This window comes from Bos indicus, chromosome 6 (assembly GCF_029378745.1).
Source record: "Bos indicus isolate NIAB-ARS_2022 breed Sahiwal x Tharparkar chromosome 6, NIAB-ARS_B.indTharparkar_mat_pri_1.0, whole genome shotgun sequence".
In the NCBI taxonomy this organism is placed as follows: Eukaryota; Metazoa; Chordata; class Mammalia; order Artiodactyla; family Bovidae; genus Bos; species Bos indicus.
In genome coordinates this window covers 30,122,915-30,137,826 of record NC_091765.1, presented here as the reverse complement: position 1 = coordinate 30,137,826, position 14,912 = coordinate 30,122,915, and the positions used below count along the sequence as shown (strand labels likewise).

General features: G+C 44.3%; 1 protein-coding gene across 28 annotated transcripts in view; it reads left to right on the top strand.

Annotated features, from left to right (window-relative positions):
• The window catches only part of BMPR1B (bone morphogenetic protein receptor type 1B), a 448,735-nt gene extending 441,782 nt beyond the window's left edge, over nt 1-6,953 (top strand). For all 28 annotated transcript variants that reach the window (XM_070790866.1, XM_019962429.2, XM_070790868.1 and 25 more), the window contains 2 exons: nt 1,490-1,620; nt 3,129-6,953. In XM_070790866.1, the coding sequence (XP_070646967.1) occupies nt 1,490-1,620; nt 3,129-3,254 (257 nt within the window). In that variant the 3' untranslated portion in view covers nt 3,255-6,953. The remainder of the gene's footprint in view (nt 1-1,489; nt 1,621-3,128) is intronic.
• Nucleotides 6,954-14,912: the final 7,959 nt, after the last annotated feature.

The following is a 14,912-nucleotide window of genomic DNA, read 5'->3' as shown; positions in this document are numbered from 1 at the left end:
TTATGTGGAGATGACACACAGCAGAAGGAATTAGTAATGTAGATAGTACATATATTTTTGATCTATAATCTCAGCAGGGGACAGAATAAATGGTGAGTTGGAGTGATCTGAGAAAACTTTTGAACCTTCTGGTCCTTCATGATTATAAATGGGTTTGAATTTACAAGAAAGGACATAATAAAGTGTTAGTCACTCAGTTGTGTCCAGCTCTACGACCCACATGGACTATAGCCCACCAGGCTCCTCTGTTCATGGGATTTTCCAGGCCAGAATACTGGAGTGGGCTGCCATGCCATTCTCCAGGGGATCTTCCCAACCCAGGGATCAAACCCATGTCTCTTATGTCTCCTGCATTGGGAGGCAGATTCTTTACCACTAGCACCACCTGGAATATAGTATTCTAAATTTTCAGTATGTAAGAATACATTCTGATGATTAAGCAGAAAGAAAGTGTACATCTGACATTATGTTATGCAGCCATGAAATTAAAAGATGCTTGCTCCTTGGAAGGAAAGTTATGCCCAACCTAGATAGCATATTGAAAAGCAGAGATATTACTTTGCCAACAAAGGTCCGTCTAGTCAAGGCTATGGTTTTTCCTGTGGTCATGTATGGATGTGAGAGTTGGACTGTGAAGAAGGCTGAGCGCCGAAGAATTGATGCTTTTGAACTGTGCTGTTGGAGAAGACTCTTGAGAGTCCCTTGGACTGCAAGGAGATCCAACCAGTCCATTCTGAAGGAGATCAGCCCTGGGATTTCTTTGGAGGGAATGATGCTGAAGCTGAAACTCCAGTACTTTGGCCACCTCATGCAAAGAGCTGACTCATTGGAAAAGACTCTGATGCTGGGAGGGATTGGGGGCAGGAGGAGAAGGGGACGCCAGAGGATGAGATGGCTGGATGGCATCACCGACTCGATGGACTTGAGTCTGAGTGAACTTGGGGAGTTTGTGATGGACAGGGAGGCCTGGCGTGCTGCGATTCCTGGGGTCACAAAGAGTCGGACACGACTGAATGACTAAACTGAACTGAACTGAGGATACACTGCCAAATTTATTATGAGATTCATAATCTCATATTGCAGTAATAGAAATAGTTACATATTGTACAGAATGAGTTTGGGGTGTGTCTGCCAAATTTGCACAAGATTTATATAGATTTTTAAAATTTTGGCACAGAGTACAAGAGCAATTATAAAATCAGAAGTAAATTTGAGATGTTTGTTTACTTAGCTTTTAGAAGTTAGGAAAAAAGGCTTGAAGGTGTATAATAATTTTTCCATGTGCTTTTTATTCATTTTTTGAATGTCATTTGGGCCCATTTTTTTCAAGGTTGGTGGGGTTTTGTGGCTTTTTTTTTTTTTTTTTGCTGTTTTTCAACCTGAACTTGTCTTTGGTGCTGATAGAAATTTCCTCTGAGAACAGTTTGTTTGTTAGACTTTTATTTCCTCTTCAGAGAAAATAATAACCTTATTAAGATCATATTTTCAGGTATAGTGGAAGAATATCAGCTCCCCTATCATGACCTGGTGCCCAGTGACCCCTCTTATGAGGACATGAGAGAGATCGTGTGTATCAAGAAGCTGCGGCCCTCCTTCCCCAACCGGTGGAGCAGCGACGAGGTGAGGTTGGAGGTCTTTTCTCCTTTTGCCAAAATTCCAAATACTTATTGCAGGAATTCGTTTTCTCTGTTGGGACGATAATGGTGTGTCATTGCAGGAATTTATTTGGATATAAGTGCAGTATGTTACATTATCTGTTCCTTTCTCCTATTTGATTTTGCTGCTTCCAAAATACATTGAGTGGGTCAGTATTTAGCCGACATAACTGATAACATGATTTAATTTACTGGTGATGTCCTGACACTTGCATAGAGGCTGTTACTTCTCCGAATGTGCGTGTGTAAAATATCATGAATTTTCTCCATGACAGACTCACATACAGCATTCTCTCATTTAATGAGAGAAGAGGTAGGCGTCTGAAGAACTGAGTTTTCTGTACACCGAAGTGGTACAGGGTGACCTAGGTGAGATGCCTGACTGTGCTGTGGGTCTTCCTTAATAAGGATGACGTGATGCTGTGGGAACAAACCCACGCTCAGTCGGGCTCTGAGTGCATCCTGGTGAAACCTACACAGCAGGTCTGAGAGGAGCTGCCCGGAAGCAGGAAGTGAGCCGGCCAGTCTTGCCTCTCCTGCCCCCTCTGCGCCTTGCTCACCCCTTCTCCATCCACCCTGGAAAACTCTGGACCCCTCAGACCTGGAGTGTCTGGCAGCACTTGGGGGAGTGCCACATTCTGAGAGGAGTTTGAAGCATCCCTTAAGAAAAAAAAAAAAAAAAACAAACAGTATCCAAGCCAGTGCAGACAAATGGACAGAACACTGTTTATAAACTAATTCTTCAGTGTTAATTGCATTTAAAAATAACTTTTGGTTCTTTGGTTTTGTGGCCAGTTACTGAAATGCTAAATAATACATATGTTTCCCAGTGAGCTGTGCAGAAAGCTTTATAAGATGCTGGAGATTATATTATTTTGAAGGTGATTATGGGCATTGATATTGCTGAGTCCCTTCACTGAGGATTTCTAATGAAACGAAATGGTGCTTTTCAACAGGAAGGCCAATAATTGACATGCCACAGGAGAACGCAGGAGAAACTTGTAGTGAGGCTGTGCACAGGTCATTAATCTTGTTAAATGGTATAGTGTGATGCTGTTATTGTAGCGGACAGCTATGATTGAGGAATAACCATGTTTGTTTGACTAGTATGGAATTAGATAAAAGATTTAAGTTCATCGAGTGTTAGAGACAGTCCGGGAGTGTGCAGTGGAATACAGGCTCCCTGGGTATTTCTGTATTTGTTTAATCTGACTTCAAAGACACTCTTCTACAATCAGCAAAGCCACCTGCTTGCTCCTATCACAAGGAAGACATGAAAATTTGTTTTAGTCCTTTAAGATTTGCATGAGAAAGGAATTTTTATGGAATTTTATGCCTACATGCTTTTAAGACTGTCTTTTAAAAGTACATTCAGATTTCAGAAACCCAGAACTAAAAGCCAGTATCGAGTGCCAGCCTTACAGATCATACGTTTCTCTCGTGTAAGTCCAGTTTTCCTTTTCCTTCCTGCAGTGTCTCAGGCAGATGGGGAAACTCATGACGGAATGCTGGGCTCACAATCCTGCCTCAAGACTGACAGCCCTACGGGTTAAGAAGACACTGGCCAAAATGTCAGAGTCCCAGGACATTAAGCTCTGAGGCAGGAGTAAGTGTCTCTGGACAAAGCCAGCAGATATTCTTCTGTTTGTGGGCAGAGCAAAAGATGTTCCAGAAGCATCCACAGTACCAGCCTCGCGCATCCTCCTGCTCCCCAGAGGGTGTATTCTTACCTCTCAGGGAGCAGCCTGGACAAACAGAAGTTTCCAGAAGCACGGATTCCTCGTGTCTGTCTGTAGGAGGGAGAAACTGCCTGGGTAATTTGTTCAAGATATGATGCATGTTGCTTTCTAAGAAAGCCCAGTATTTTGGGATTGCCTTTTTTTTTCCTCAAAAGATAATTTTGCCAAAATAAAACAAAAATGTAAATGTTTCAAGGTATATACTATTTTAGTTTAAAGAATAACAACTAAAGTTCTTCCCAGAAACTCTGCTGGAAGGTAAATTAAAATATGTGTTTCCATTGGTAAAATGTTGTTGCACTCTACCAACCAAAAGACAATCATTGAAGCCGGAGAACCGAATGGAACTCATCTTAAAAGCCCCGACGTGCCCCTGCCTCCTCAGACCACTCTGGCCAGCCCTGCACTGGGGCAGCCGCAGCAATGTGAACGCACCTGGGTGCCAGCACCACCTGTGTGGGACCACCTCTGGGGATTCCCACCCGTGACCTCCTGCAGCTTCAGAGGATGTGGGACAAATGAAGGTTTTGCGTGACTCTACTAGAAGTAAATGTTAACACTGTTCTTCAGAACCACTTTGTATTTCTGATTCTGTTAGGGTTTTTCTTTCATTAAACACAAAGCTTTTGTGTGTAGGACGTTGAACCCCTGCATGCTTTTGATCTCTCAAATGAAAGGATCAATATTAAGTGGCTGTCAGTTGTGTCGAAGACAAGGCGCTTTAAAATAGAGATACTTTGCTCTTGTGCTCTAAGAAGATGGTGTCAGAAAGGTAGGCGGTGAGGATGGAGGTGCACGTGGCTTATGTCTTAGGTGTGCAGAAGAGACCTCCTCGGGCGCAGGGGGAAAGGTGTGCATGACTTACTGTGTACGAAGAGGGTTTCTTTGAGTTATTATCTGCCTTTTCTCTGTCTGAGTTTAGAGGACAGGAAACTTACATCAGGTTAATTGAACTAATTTTAATTAGATAAATATAACCTCCAAATGGAACAGCAGAGGAATGCTAGTGGAGACCACAAGATATTATGGCTGTCGTGACTGAGTCTAGAATAGATACAGATGGAGGATGTAAGTCTTAGGTGATAGCATCACAGGAGTGCTGACTCAGTTTATTTTTATTTTCATGATGTTCAACTCACTTTTTAATTTATTATTGTTTTCTTCTCCGTGGCACTTGTGCAGAACATCTCTCCAGCTATTCAGTTATGTAGGCATAAAAACTTTGGAGCAGCAGGAGTCAAATCATTGACAGGGCTAGTATTCCTTAACAACAGGAGCATAATAAAGGGTACAATTGTACACATCCCTCTGAACCTTATTCATTTGCTTCCCGACTGTGGTTTTTTTTTGCTTCTTAGAATTCTGTTGTGTTTAGCAAAGAATTGGGAAGCCCCTCCTCTTTGCCCTTAAACACCCCAGCCCCCCGCCCCCCCCCCCGCCAAAACAGCAATTCTATTCTTCCCAGAATACTCCAGGGGGCAGTGTTTTATAACGCATTTTCATTTCCCCACTTGGTGGCTGAAGGATGGAGAGTTTTTGGAAATGTGACAGCTGCATGAAAAATGAGAAAATATTTTCCTGACTTCTGAAGTGAGCTTGCAGCTGGTGACTGGTTCCTCCAGAAAGCCTCCGAAGGCAGAGACTGACTGTGAGCTGTGCTTACCGTCTGGGGGAAGCAGTGTTCTGTATTCAGCATTCACTCCCCAATGCTTCATAACCACAGCTCCTTTGTAACAATATTTGCTTAATCCTTGAATATGAAAAAAAAAAGTTTCTGCTTTTTCAAAGATTAAAAACAGTTGGTTCCAAATATGATTAGAATGCTGCTTTTACTGATATTAAGATAACCTGAATAATAGTGTAAATGTTCCCTTTTCTTAGGTCAAATATTCTTTGTGATTGCTTAGAAGGGAGTATGTGGCTAAAGCTAAGTGTAATAATCATCTGAGCCTAGGAGAGAAACTTCAGTGCCTCTAATCAGACCATCTGCAAAACAAATAAGTACACATTTATGTCAGTTAAGTGGGGGCATGTTTGTGTTTCTTGATTTTCCCTAAATTTAGGTGATGTTTGGGCTTAGTGCTTAGGTAACAATGTGGTTTTGTTTTTCATAAGTTCTTATACATGGATAACTTCAAATCAGAATATACTGTGGAGAGGTGATGATTTGAAGGTAAGCTAGATTTCTAGGGATGTGTTGGTTCCTGTGAAAAATGGAAAGAAATTAAGATAGTGTCCAAATTTCTTTCATATAATTTGTTTGGTTGCTTTAGAAAAATGGATAGCTTACTCTCTAATTCCCAACCTGGTATACTCACTGTGGACATTTAAAAATTATTCCTGGTATACTTAAAAAGACATGTTAATTACTATTGTGTTTTAATGATATAAGAATTTATTTATGAATAGATTTTTTTTCCTGTCTTACCAAAATCCACCTCACTTAGGAAATATTAAATTGTTCTTAAAGAGACTACCTACTCACTTCCAAATAATTAATTTTGATTTTTACATTTCTGGTAGCTCAGAAGTGAATTTTATTTTTTTGTTTTGTCTCTCAATAGAATAGTGGGGACCTGGAAATACTGTAGATGATTGCTTACTTTCAGGACGATTTCAAAGACTAAAATTTTCTTCTAACCTTTTCCCTGCAAAGGAATCCTAAAATATTACTTGTTAGCTAATATAAGTTTTGTATGCTAAGATATTTGGGTTTATAGTTTATGTATGTGTGTGTATATTATATAAATATATGTATATATAAATACTATGTTCAGTTTGGAGTCTGGCACAACTCCATTATGTGGATTAGAGAGTAAAATATTATGGATGATAAAGTACTAAGTGAAACATAATATTTATTTATATAAAAGGGTGTAGATTGTTGCATCACAGGCAGCAGTGTTGTATGAACATTGTGTGTGAGGAGACAGGTCTCTGACCTCCTGAAACGCGCTGCTTGAAAGACACTAGTGACCATTCTTTTTATTCTCAAAACAAAACTTCTTATAAAATACGCTAAGATTTTATTTACAGGGAATTCTTCGACACGTTTCAATTGCTGCGTAAGCAGGTAGAGCGAGGACTGAATACTGATCGACTCTCATGTTTCTAGAGTCATGCATATTCGTTAGAAGTGACAGTGTTTTGTGTTGTTGGTCTGTTCTTTGTTGGTAGGTGGAAAGGCACTGAAAGAAGTACAGTTTTTTAAACTTGAAAAATTCTATAGTTATAGCTCCTTAGAAAACTTAGTCACATAGCCGTGGAAAGGAAGGAAGGCATCAGAAGTGACTTAATTTAGCACTTATGATTCCTTTTGTAAAACAAAACAAAAATGCCATATTTTTTGGAGAAAAGTTAGACTATATAAGGGATTTTGTTGTCTGTTTCAAAAGAAGACTCATTTGTGTTCTTTTGGGGAACCAGTGCCTTACTGAATTTGTATATACTGTAATTATTCAGAACTAGGGAACAAACAATTGTATTTGTTACAAATTGTATATGGCTTTGTTTTAACATTCCCCCTAATAAAATGGTTTCATTCTCTCCTTGGAAAGAACACTCTGTTGTCGTATAGTTGTGCCTGTTCTCTGTAAAAATGTCACGTTGTAACGGGCAGGAGAGGTGGCCGTGGACAGCGACGCGGGTGAGTGTGTGCCGTGGCGGCAGGAGAGCAGGACGAGAGGTCTGATGGCTCCGATTCTGTCTGTTATTAGGAGGCACAACCATCTGTTGAGAGGGAGAGGAAAGGTAGGAACCTTGGTGATGAGGTCATAGGCAGCTGCTTACAGGCAACGCCCAGGGCCCCGTTGAGACGGAGAAGGCTGACTGTGGCTGGTGACCAGGGTGTGGCCGCTGGGCCACCAGACAACTGGCCTGTGAACCTGGGCCCCCTCGTTCTCCCCGCTCTGTCAGGGTAGCCCTGTTTTGACCTCTTGAAGACACGGCTTCTTCCCCTTGAAGACAAGAATAATATTAATCTCTACTGCACGGAGTGGTTCTGAAGATGAAATAATCCGTGCCATGCCCCCTAAGCATTTGGTGAAGCACTCGACTATTACTAAATATTAGCTATTATGACAAATTCTCTGTGCTACTCTTCTATGTATTAATAGTTTTATGGTTTTATTTTTTTCTATCAGGAACCCAGATGTAGGCCTGGAGACTGCGACAGCTGGTTTCATTTCAGGTGGGAGTTACCAGGCATATGCAGCAAGGGGCCCTGGAAAATAAGATTTATCATCAAGGGGGCAGCTGACGTGGTTCAGAGGAGGGAGGGACTAAAGAAGAGGCCGGTGACAGGTCCAGAGAAACCAGGTCAGAGGGCAGGGAACTAGGCTGGGTCGAGGTGGTGTGTTTGCACTTATGGAGAAAGAGGCTGTGTTCAGAATCAAGATTTCAAAGAGTGAGTCACAAGACCAAGGACAGGCTGAGGGTGTGCTCACAGGGGTGGATGGATTTATTCATGGACAAGATGATTGGTGATGACACATGCATGCCAAAGCCAGATTGTTGGGTCCGTCTTTGTGGATTTCGAAGCTCCCCCAGGATGGTGGTGGTCTAATGACATGAAGATTGTGAGACAGGATTCACCAGAGCCATTGGGGGATGGGGACAGAGGGTGGAGACAGAGGCTGGTGGGGCCTGATGGCCTGATGTACTACAGAGTGGGCATTCGTGCAAGGGCAGTGACCTGGCAGCAGTGCCCCAACAGTAGGAAAGAGACTCCATCCTTTCTCCTGACTGTGAAGTCCATGGAGCATGGAGCAAACAGGTTGTTGCTGTTGTTTCGGAATCAATGTCCCCCAGAGAGGAGACAGCCGTCTGCAGAGGGAGAGGGAACACGTTGAAGTGTTTGTCCATGGACTGGGAATCCTGGAGGCCAGAGTGAAAAGTTTGGTTTTGAGGTCATCCAGGGATGGCTTAGACAGTAAAGAATCTGCCTGCAGTGGAGGAGACCCAGGTTCTATCCCTGGGTTAGGAACATCCCCTGGGAAGGGAATGGCAACCCACTCCGTAGTATTCTTGCCTGGAGAATTCCGTGGATAGAGGAGCCTGATGGGCTACAGTCCATGGGGTTGCAAAGAGTCGAACGTGATTGAGCAACTTTCACTTTCTACTTTCACAGTGGAGACTGGATCCAGAGAGAGGAGACCCAGAGTCGTTGGGGCACCGGGAGCACAGGCGGGCTTGCACCTCAGTTCCCAGGGGCTCCACGGTGTGTGACTGGCTGTGCTGAGTCAGCTGCACTAATGCCAGGAGAGTTCACCCCAACATGGGGATTCAGATGGATTTCAGTCACGTGCATGGTTTTCATCATCTCAGTTTCACAGAAGCATATAGTCTGAGCCCCAGACTTCTTCCCTATAAATTGAGCCCCACCTCATGGGGCTCTGAGGAGAAACAGATGAGGTGGACATGGGAAGTCTGTGTGGCTCCACTCCAGGCACACAGCAGGTGCTCATAAATACTGCTTTTCCTCACGGACGTTAATTTTGCAGGATGTAAAGCTGGCAACGTGTGAAACTAGCCAGAGTCTGCAGTGGGGACACCCTCTCCCACCCTGTCTGCACCCCACTCCTGGATGCTGTGGGCTTTCCTGGATTCAAAGTCAGAGATGGCAAACCCCAGCTGAGGTGAACAGCATCTTCGCTTGCCTGGGCCACTTTTAAGTTGCATGCTTGGTGGTTCCTTCCCGTCCCTGCAGCAGAGCACAGGTGAGCCTGCTCTCAGGACTTTTGTTCCTATGAAGCAGTGCCTCCCCAGGTTGTGCTATTAATTGGCTGTAGGGAACTCTGGGGCTGATAGGGAACTCTGGTTCTTTTCCTGGGCCACATGCTAGAACTTTCCAGAGACACCAACCCAGAGAGGGGCTCGGGTAGCCCTCCTCCCCAGCTCGGAAAATGTATGTGCATTTTGCTGGTTGCAGTTTTCCCAACAGCAGCCCCAGCCACCAAAGCTCCAAAGCAGGGCTCGAGGGATGGTCGTGGGCTGAGCCTGTGCCACTGTATACTGTCTTTGTGAAGTGCCGTCCGTTTCATTCTTTATGGAGTTTTCACTCTTTAAATGGTGCTAACTTCTCAGCCACAGCCCCCACTTCTCCCTTCTGTTTTTACCAGGACTCTGGTTTACCCGGACTCCAGTGCCACCACTTCCTTAGCTCTGACCCACAGCTGGTTTTGTGACCGCAGTCTTGCATGGTCTTAAGTCAAAGGACAGTACTGTCAGGACAGGTCCCGTTACTCACAGGCTCCGGTGGCCAAGGCTGAGGGGCAGGAATGGGCAGGAGCCTCCCCTCTCAGAGCAGCTCCCTCACCCGGAAGAGGCTGCCTCAGAGTCCCCTGCACACGTGGAGCATCTCTCACGCTCATCACTCGGAGGGAGTGGCCTGCCGTCCTCCACAAATTGAGCAGGTCGGCCTGGTGTTTGCTCTAGCTCTGGGCATCCTCCCTTTTCATTTTGTACCTACTAATGTATCTGTTGCTTCCCAGATGGCTCAGTGGTAAAGAATCTGCCTGCAGTGCAGGAGATGCAGGAGACTGGGGCTCGATCCCTGGGTCAGGACGATCCCCTGGAGGAGGAAATGGCAACCCACTCCAGTGTTCTTGCCTGGAAAATTCCACAGACAGAGGACCCTGGCGGGGTACAGTCCATGGGGTCTCAAAGAGTTGGACACGACTGAGTGATTTAGCACACATATACAGTGTGGCTCTTTGCAGACTTTTATTTTTAAATTTTATTGAAGTATACTTGACTTTTAATGCTGTGTTAATTTCTGCTGGTAGTTTCATGTTGAATGTAGTTCCCTGTGCTATATGGTAGGATCCTGCTGTTAATCCATCCTACATACATTAGTTCGCATGTGCTAATCCCAAACTTCCAATCCATCCCTCTCGCATCCCTGCTCCCCCTTGGCAACCATGAGTCTGTTCTCCATGTGTAGAATTCATCTAAAATGGACTATATGAGGGTCTGGCCTTCGTTCACCTTCTTCCCAACTCTCCAGGGCCTCTGACCCACAGTACCCAGACCTGGTCCCTGCCGTAACTGCTCACTGATATCACCTGGGAACTTATAATAATACTCCCAAGGCCAAGTCTACACCCCAGACCTGTGAATTCAGGTTCTCTGAGGGTGAGATCCAGGCAGTCATTTTGTAAAGCTGCTCAAGTGACACCATTGTGCACAGAGGCTTGAGAAGCATTGTTCCATAGCCTCATCCTGGCCTGAGGGAGGCTGTGGTTACCGTCTGTGCAGGGTCTAAGTGCTCTTCCATGCTATTGAAGAAACACTGGGTGACTCTTCACACAGGGGAGGGCTCCGTGAAGGAATAAGTGAGGCAGCACAGTCTGTTGCTTATAAATATAATTTATTACCTGTTTAAAAATTCTTTCTTGCATTTTGTACATGTTGGCTGACAGGATAGATGCAGGCAAATTTACAAACCAAAGAACTGCAGGGAAATGGAGAGAGGCAGCCAGGGCTAGCATCCCTCGCTTCCAGTGCATGGCGACTCGGATGGGACCCCAGAGAGCCCGCCTCTGCAGGGGGTTTCTAGAAAAGGAATTGCATAGAAGATACAGCAAGAGGGAACTCTGAAACAGCCAAAGAAGTGTTCCATATCTGAAAAGCTAAGGTGGTGTCATTGTGTTTGAGAAAAGAAGGATAACACAGCACAAAACCTTACTGTGCCGTTTCCGCAGTTGAACTGTCCCCCGGGACTAGCAGGTGGGTGACACGTCTCTATCGCACAGACCGCTGGGGAGTTTTCTCTGATAAACATTGGTTGTCTTCTTTAGAAAGAATGAAGAGAAGGTCACCAGTGTGTGACAGGTTAACATAAACTCAGTGAACACGTACATCACCGTGATACACAGCACACACACATACACACATGTAGGGATGCTCTTCCCTGCAACGGGGCTGAATGCATCCTGTTGGGAGGGTGAGGGTCACACTACCAAAGGGGAGGATGCAGGTCGCACCTCAGCTTGTTCTGACTGCTGTCCTCCTGCTTTTTCAAGGCCAGGAGGAGTATGTGTTAGAATTTATTCACCCTCGTTTATAGGCGTCACCTAACTATAAAAGGGTGAGGTGTTTCGCGCTGGCTGTGGATTTCTTGCTCTTTTGCTCAATCAGGTTTGGCATCTGGGACATGTTTCAGGTCACAGTTCCTGGATGTTGCCTCACGACAGTGCTGACCTTCAGAGGTCAGGGTTTATCAATGCTTAGGCTGCTGATCAGCAATAATTGCCCAGGATTCACCTTCTGAACTCAGTACCGAGGGTTATTCCACCCTGGCTGGTGCCATCATCTTCAGTAGCTGCTCTGATACTGCCAAGTCCAGGAGACTTTGGAATTTAAGATTGGCACATAGGACTTAAACATATTGGCTAAAAGACCCTGAAGTGTTACAGCTTCAGCAGCTTAGACTTTTGCTGAGGCACAGTCTGAAATGGCAGGTGTGGAGGCTGATGTACACCGTAGCAGATGCTTTGTCTCGTGGGCAGCTGACCTTATCTCAGGCCACCTTCCTTTTTCCCTTCTCAGCAGCTGGTGGGTCAAGACTCCTGACACTCTGCAGAATCCCAGATCATCTCCGGACAGTTCTCTGTAGTAAGTAAAAGTCTGAAGTATATGGCTGGCTGGGAAATAGCTTCTGTATTGGTTGGTTTTGTTTGGCAGTGCATTTATGGAGTTCCTGTCTGTCTGTCCTGGCAGCACTTTCCTTGACCATGCTGAAATATAGCCAGGCGTGTATGTTATGTCTGGGTGCATGAGCCCATTAATATTCCACCTGTAGATCAATTCAGGCAGGTGACAGGGCCACTGAAAAAGCTGAGAGCCATGAACTCTTCTGAAGACAGATTTTTAGAGCAGGATTTCCAAAAATGGGGCAATCACAGGGCTGATAAGACTAAAGTATCAGGAAGTTAATTGTTGGTATGTAGAGCAAACACACCCAGTGACATATAAGGCCATCTCCCTATTTTCACAAATTGGTTTCAGGCATGAATTATGGAAATATTTATGACTCCATTGGCTTAACCTGTATAGACACAGGCTTAAATTATTAATGCTTACAATGTATTTATTCCCCTTATGTCTTATTCCATAAAAAAATCATTTGAGATGCAAAGCAACTTTTTCAAAATAATCATTACAGCCAGAGATTATACAAATAGATTTCTTAGGGTAAAGAAATAGCACTTGATTGTACAGAGGCAAAGTTCTAAGGATTTCAGCCAACATTAGCTCAGTAAAGTTTAAAAAAATACAAAAAACCAAAAAGACAAAGTGTAATCGTTGGTCCTGTGAGGCACTCAAAAGGTATAAAACAACGTTTTATTACCTTGAGATAATCAGTCATAAAAATATTTTCCTTATTGGTTCCATAAATTCTAATGCTCATTGACCATTATCATCTTTACAAATAATTGATTTTGAGGGATGGCATGATGGCATCCTGACTCACAAAAGCGCCTCTGCTCTCAAAGCAGATGGATCAAACCCAGTTTCACTTGGCTGTGTCCACAGGCATCCTTCCTGTCATTGGCCTCAGACTTGGACTGGGGTCTCTGTGCAAGATTGATAACTTGTCCAGAAGTCAGCAAGACCCATAGCTCCTGTTCAACCTGAAGTCTGAAGACTAGATAAGGAAACTTTTTCCACCTATTTTATACTCTCTGGAAGGTCAGTATTTTTATGCACTTGACCTCACGAACAGACCTTGTAGTGGCAAAGGCAGTGAACCCTGAGCAGATGGTGATCAACTACTGCTTCCTGCCTCAAACATCCATGAGAGAGACAGAGGCAGATGTGGACCAGGAACGCAGCTGCTGTGTTCCCAGCAGAGACGCACCTCAAGATACATGAGCCAGAGCCTTGTCTGTGCCTCTCCAGAAGAAGGTAAATAAAATCTCAATTCTACTCTTGCAGTGTTTAAAATATCTTGCTTACACCCCTAAAAAGTGTTACTGACTGTATAGTTTCCAGAGTGTCCTGAACTCAGTCTCCATGACTTCTTCCTAACGAATGGTTCCACTATCTGAAAGTTGGGAGATTAAAATCTACAAAATAATAGTGAAAGTATTAGTTGCTTAGTCATGTCTGACTCTTTGTGACCCCATGAACTGTAGCCCGCCTGGCTCCTCTGTCCATGGAATTCTTCAGGCAAGAATACTGGAGTGGGTAGCCATTCCCTTCTCCAGGGGATCGTCCCAACCCAGGGATTGAACCCAGGTCTCCTACATTGCAGGCAGATTCTTTACCATTTGAGCCACCAGGGTAGCCCCACAAAATAGTGGTATGTATCAGTATAAAGGGTTGGAGCTACATGTTGTCTAAATATTATCAGGGTAATTCATTTTTTCAACTATTGTCCTTTGTCATAGGTGTCTTTTATCTGCCATTTCATTCAGTTCTTTCTGATTGGGCCTATGATAGCATTAAATTACTAATACGCATTGTTGTTGTAGTTTAGTTGTTAAGTTGTGTCTGACTGTAACCGCATGGACTGCAGCCTGCCAGGCTCCTCTGTCCATGGGATTTCCCAGGCAAGAATCCTACAGTGGGTTGCCATTTCCTTCTCCTGGGGATCTTTCCAACCCAGGGATCGAACCTGCATCTCCTGCTTGGTAGGTAGATTCTTTACCACTGAGCCACCTGGGAAGCCCAAGATGGCTAATGGTTATTCAGTATACCAAAGGACATCTCACCCCAAACACTGACTTGCCTTGGAAGAGCTTACATTGCTTCCATGAAGATGGAGTTCTCCTGGGTAACTGAGGTGTGTGTCCACACTGCTGTTCATGCTGTTTATGAAAGGCTCTTGGCTGTGAGCACCTTGGTGTTACAGTTTGCTGACGCCTTGTGCCCAGTTATCAATATTCTGAATCTAACTTCTATTCCTTCCAGAGCACATTAAGGAAATGTGATTTAGTGAGAGGAAAATGAAAACAGGATGAAACATCTGCCTTTAGATCCCCAAATTCAGAAGGAAGCTAGTTTCTTCTCCTTGATTAACAACCACAACAGTTTTCACTTCATTAGATGTAGTATTTGCATATATAAAACTTATTTCCAATTGGATGCTGCTTATGTGTAGTCAAGGCTCTGGTTTTTCCTGTGGTCATGTATGGATGTGAGAGTTGGACTGTGAAGAAGGCTGAGCGCGAAGAACTGATGCTTTTGAACTGTGGTGTTGGAGAAGACTCTTAAGAGTCCCTTGAACTGCAAGGAGAACCAACCAGTCCATTCTAAAGGAGATCAGCCCTGGGATTTCTTTGGAAGGAATGATGCTAAAGCTGAAATTCCGGTACTTTGGCCACCTCATGCGAAGAGTTGACTCATTGGAAAAGACTCTGATGCTGGGAGGGATTGAGGGCAGGAGGAGAAGGGGAAGACAGAGGATGAGATGGCTGGATGGCATCACTGACTCGATGGACGTGAGTCTCAGTGAACTCCGGGAGTTGGTGCTGGACAGGGAGGCCTGGCGTGCTGCGATTCATGGGGTCGC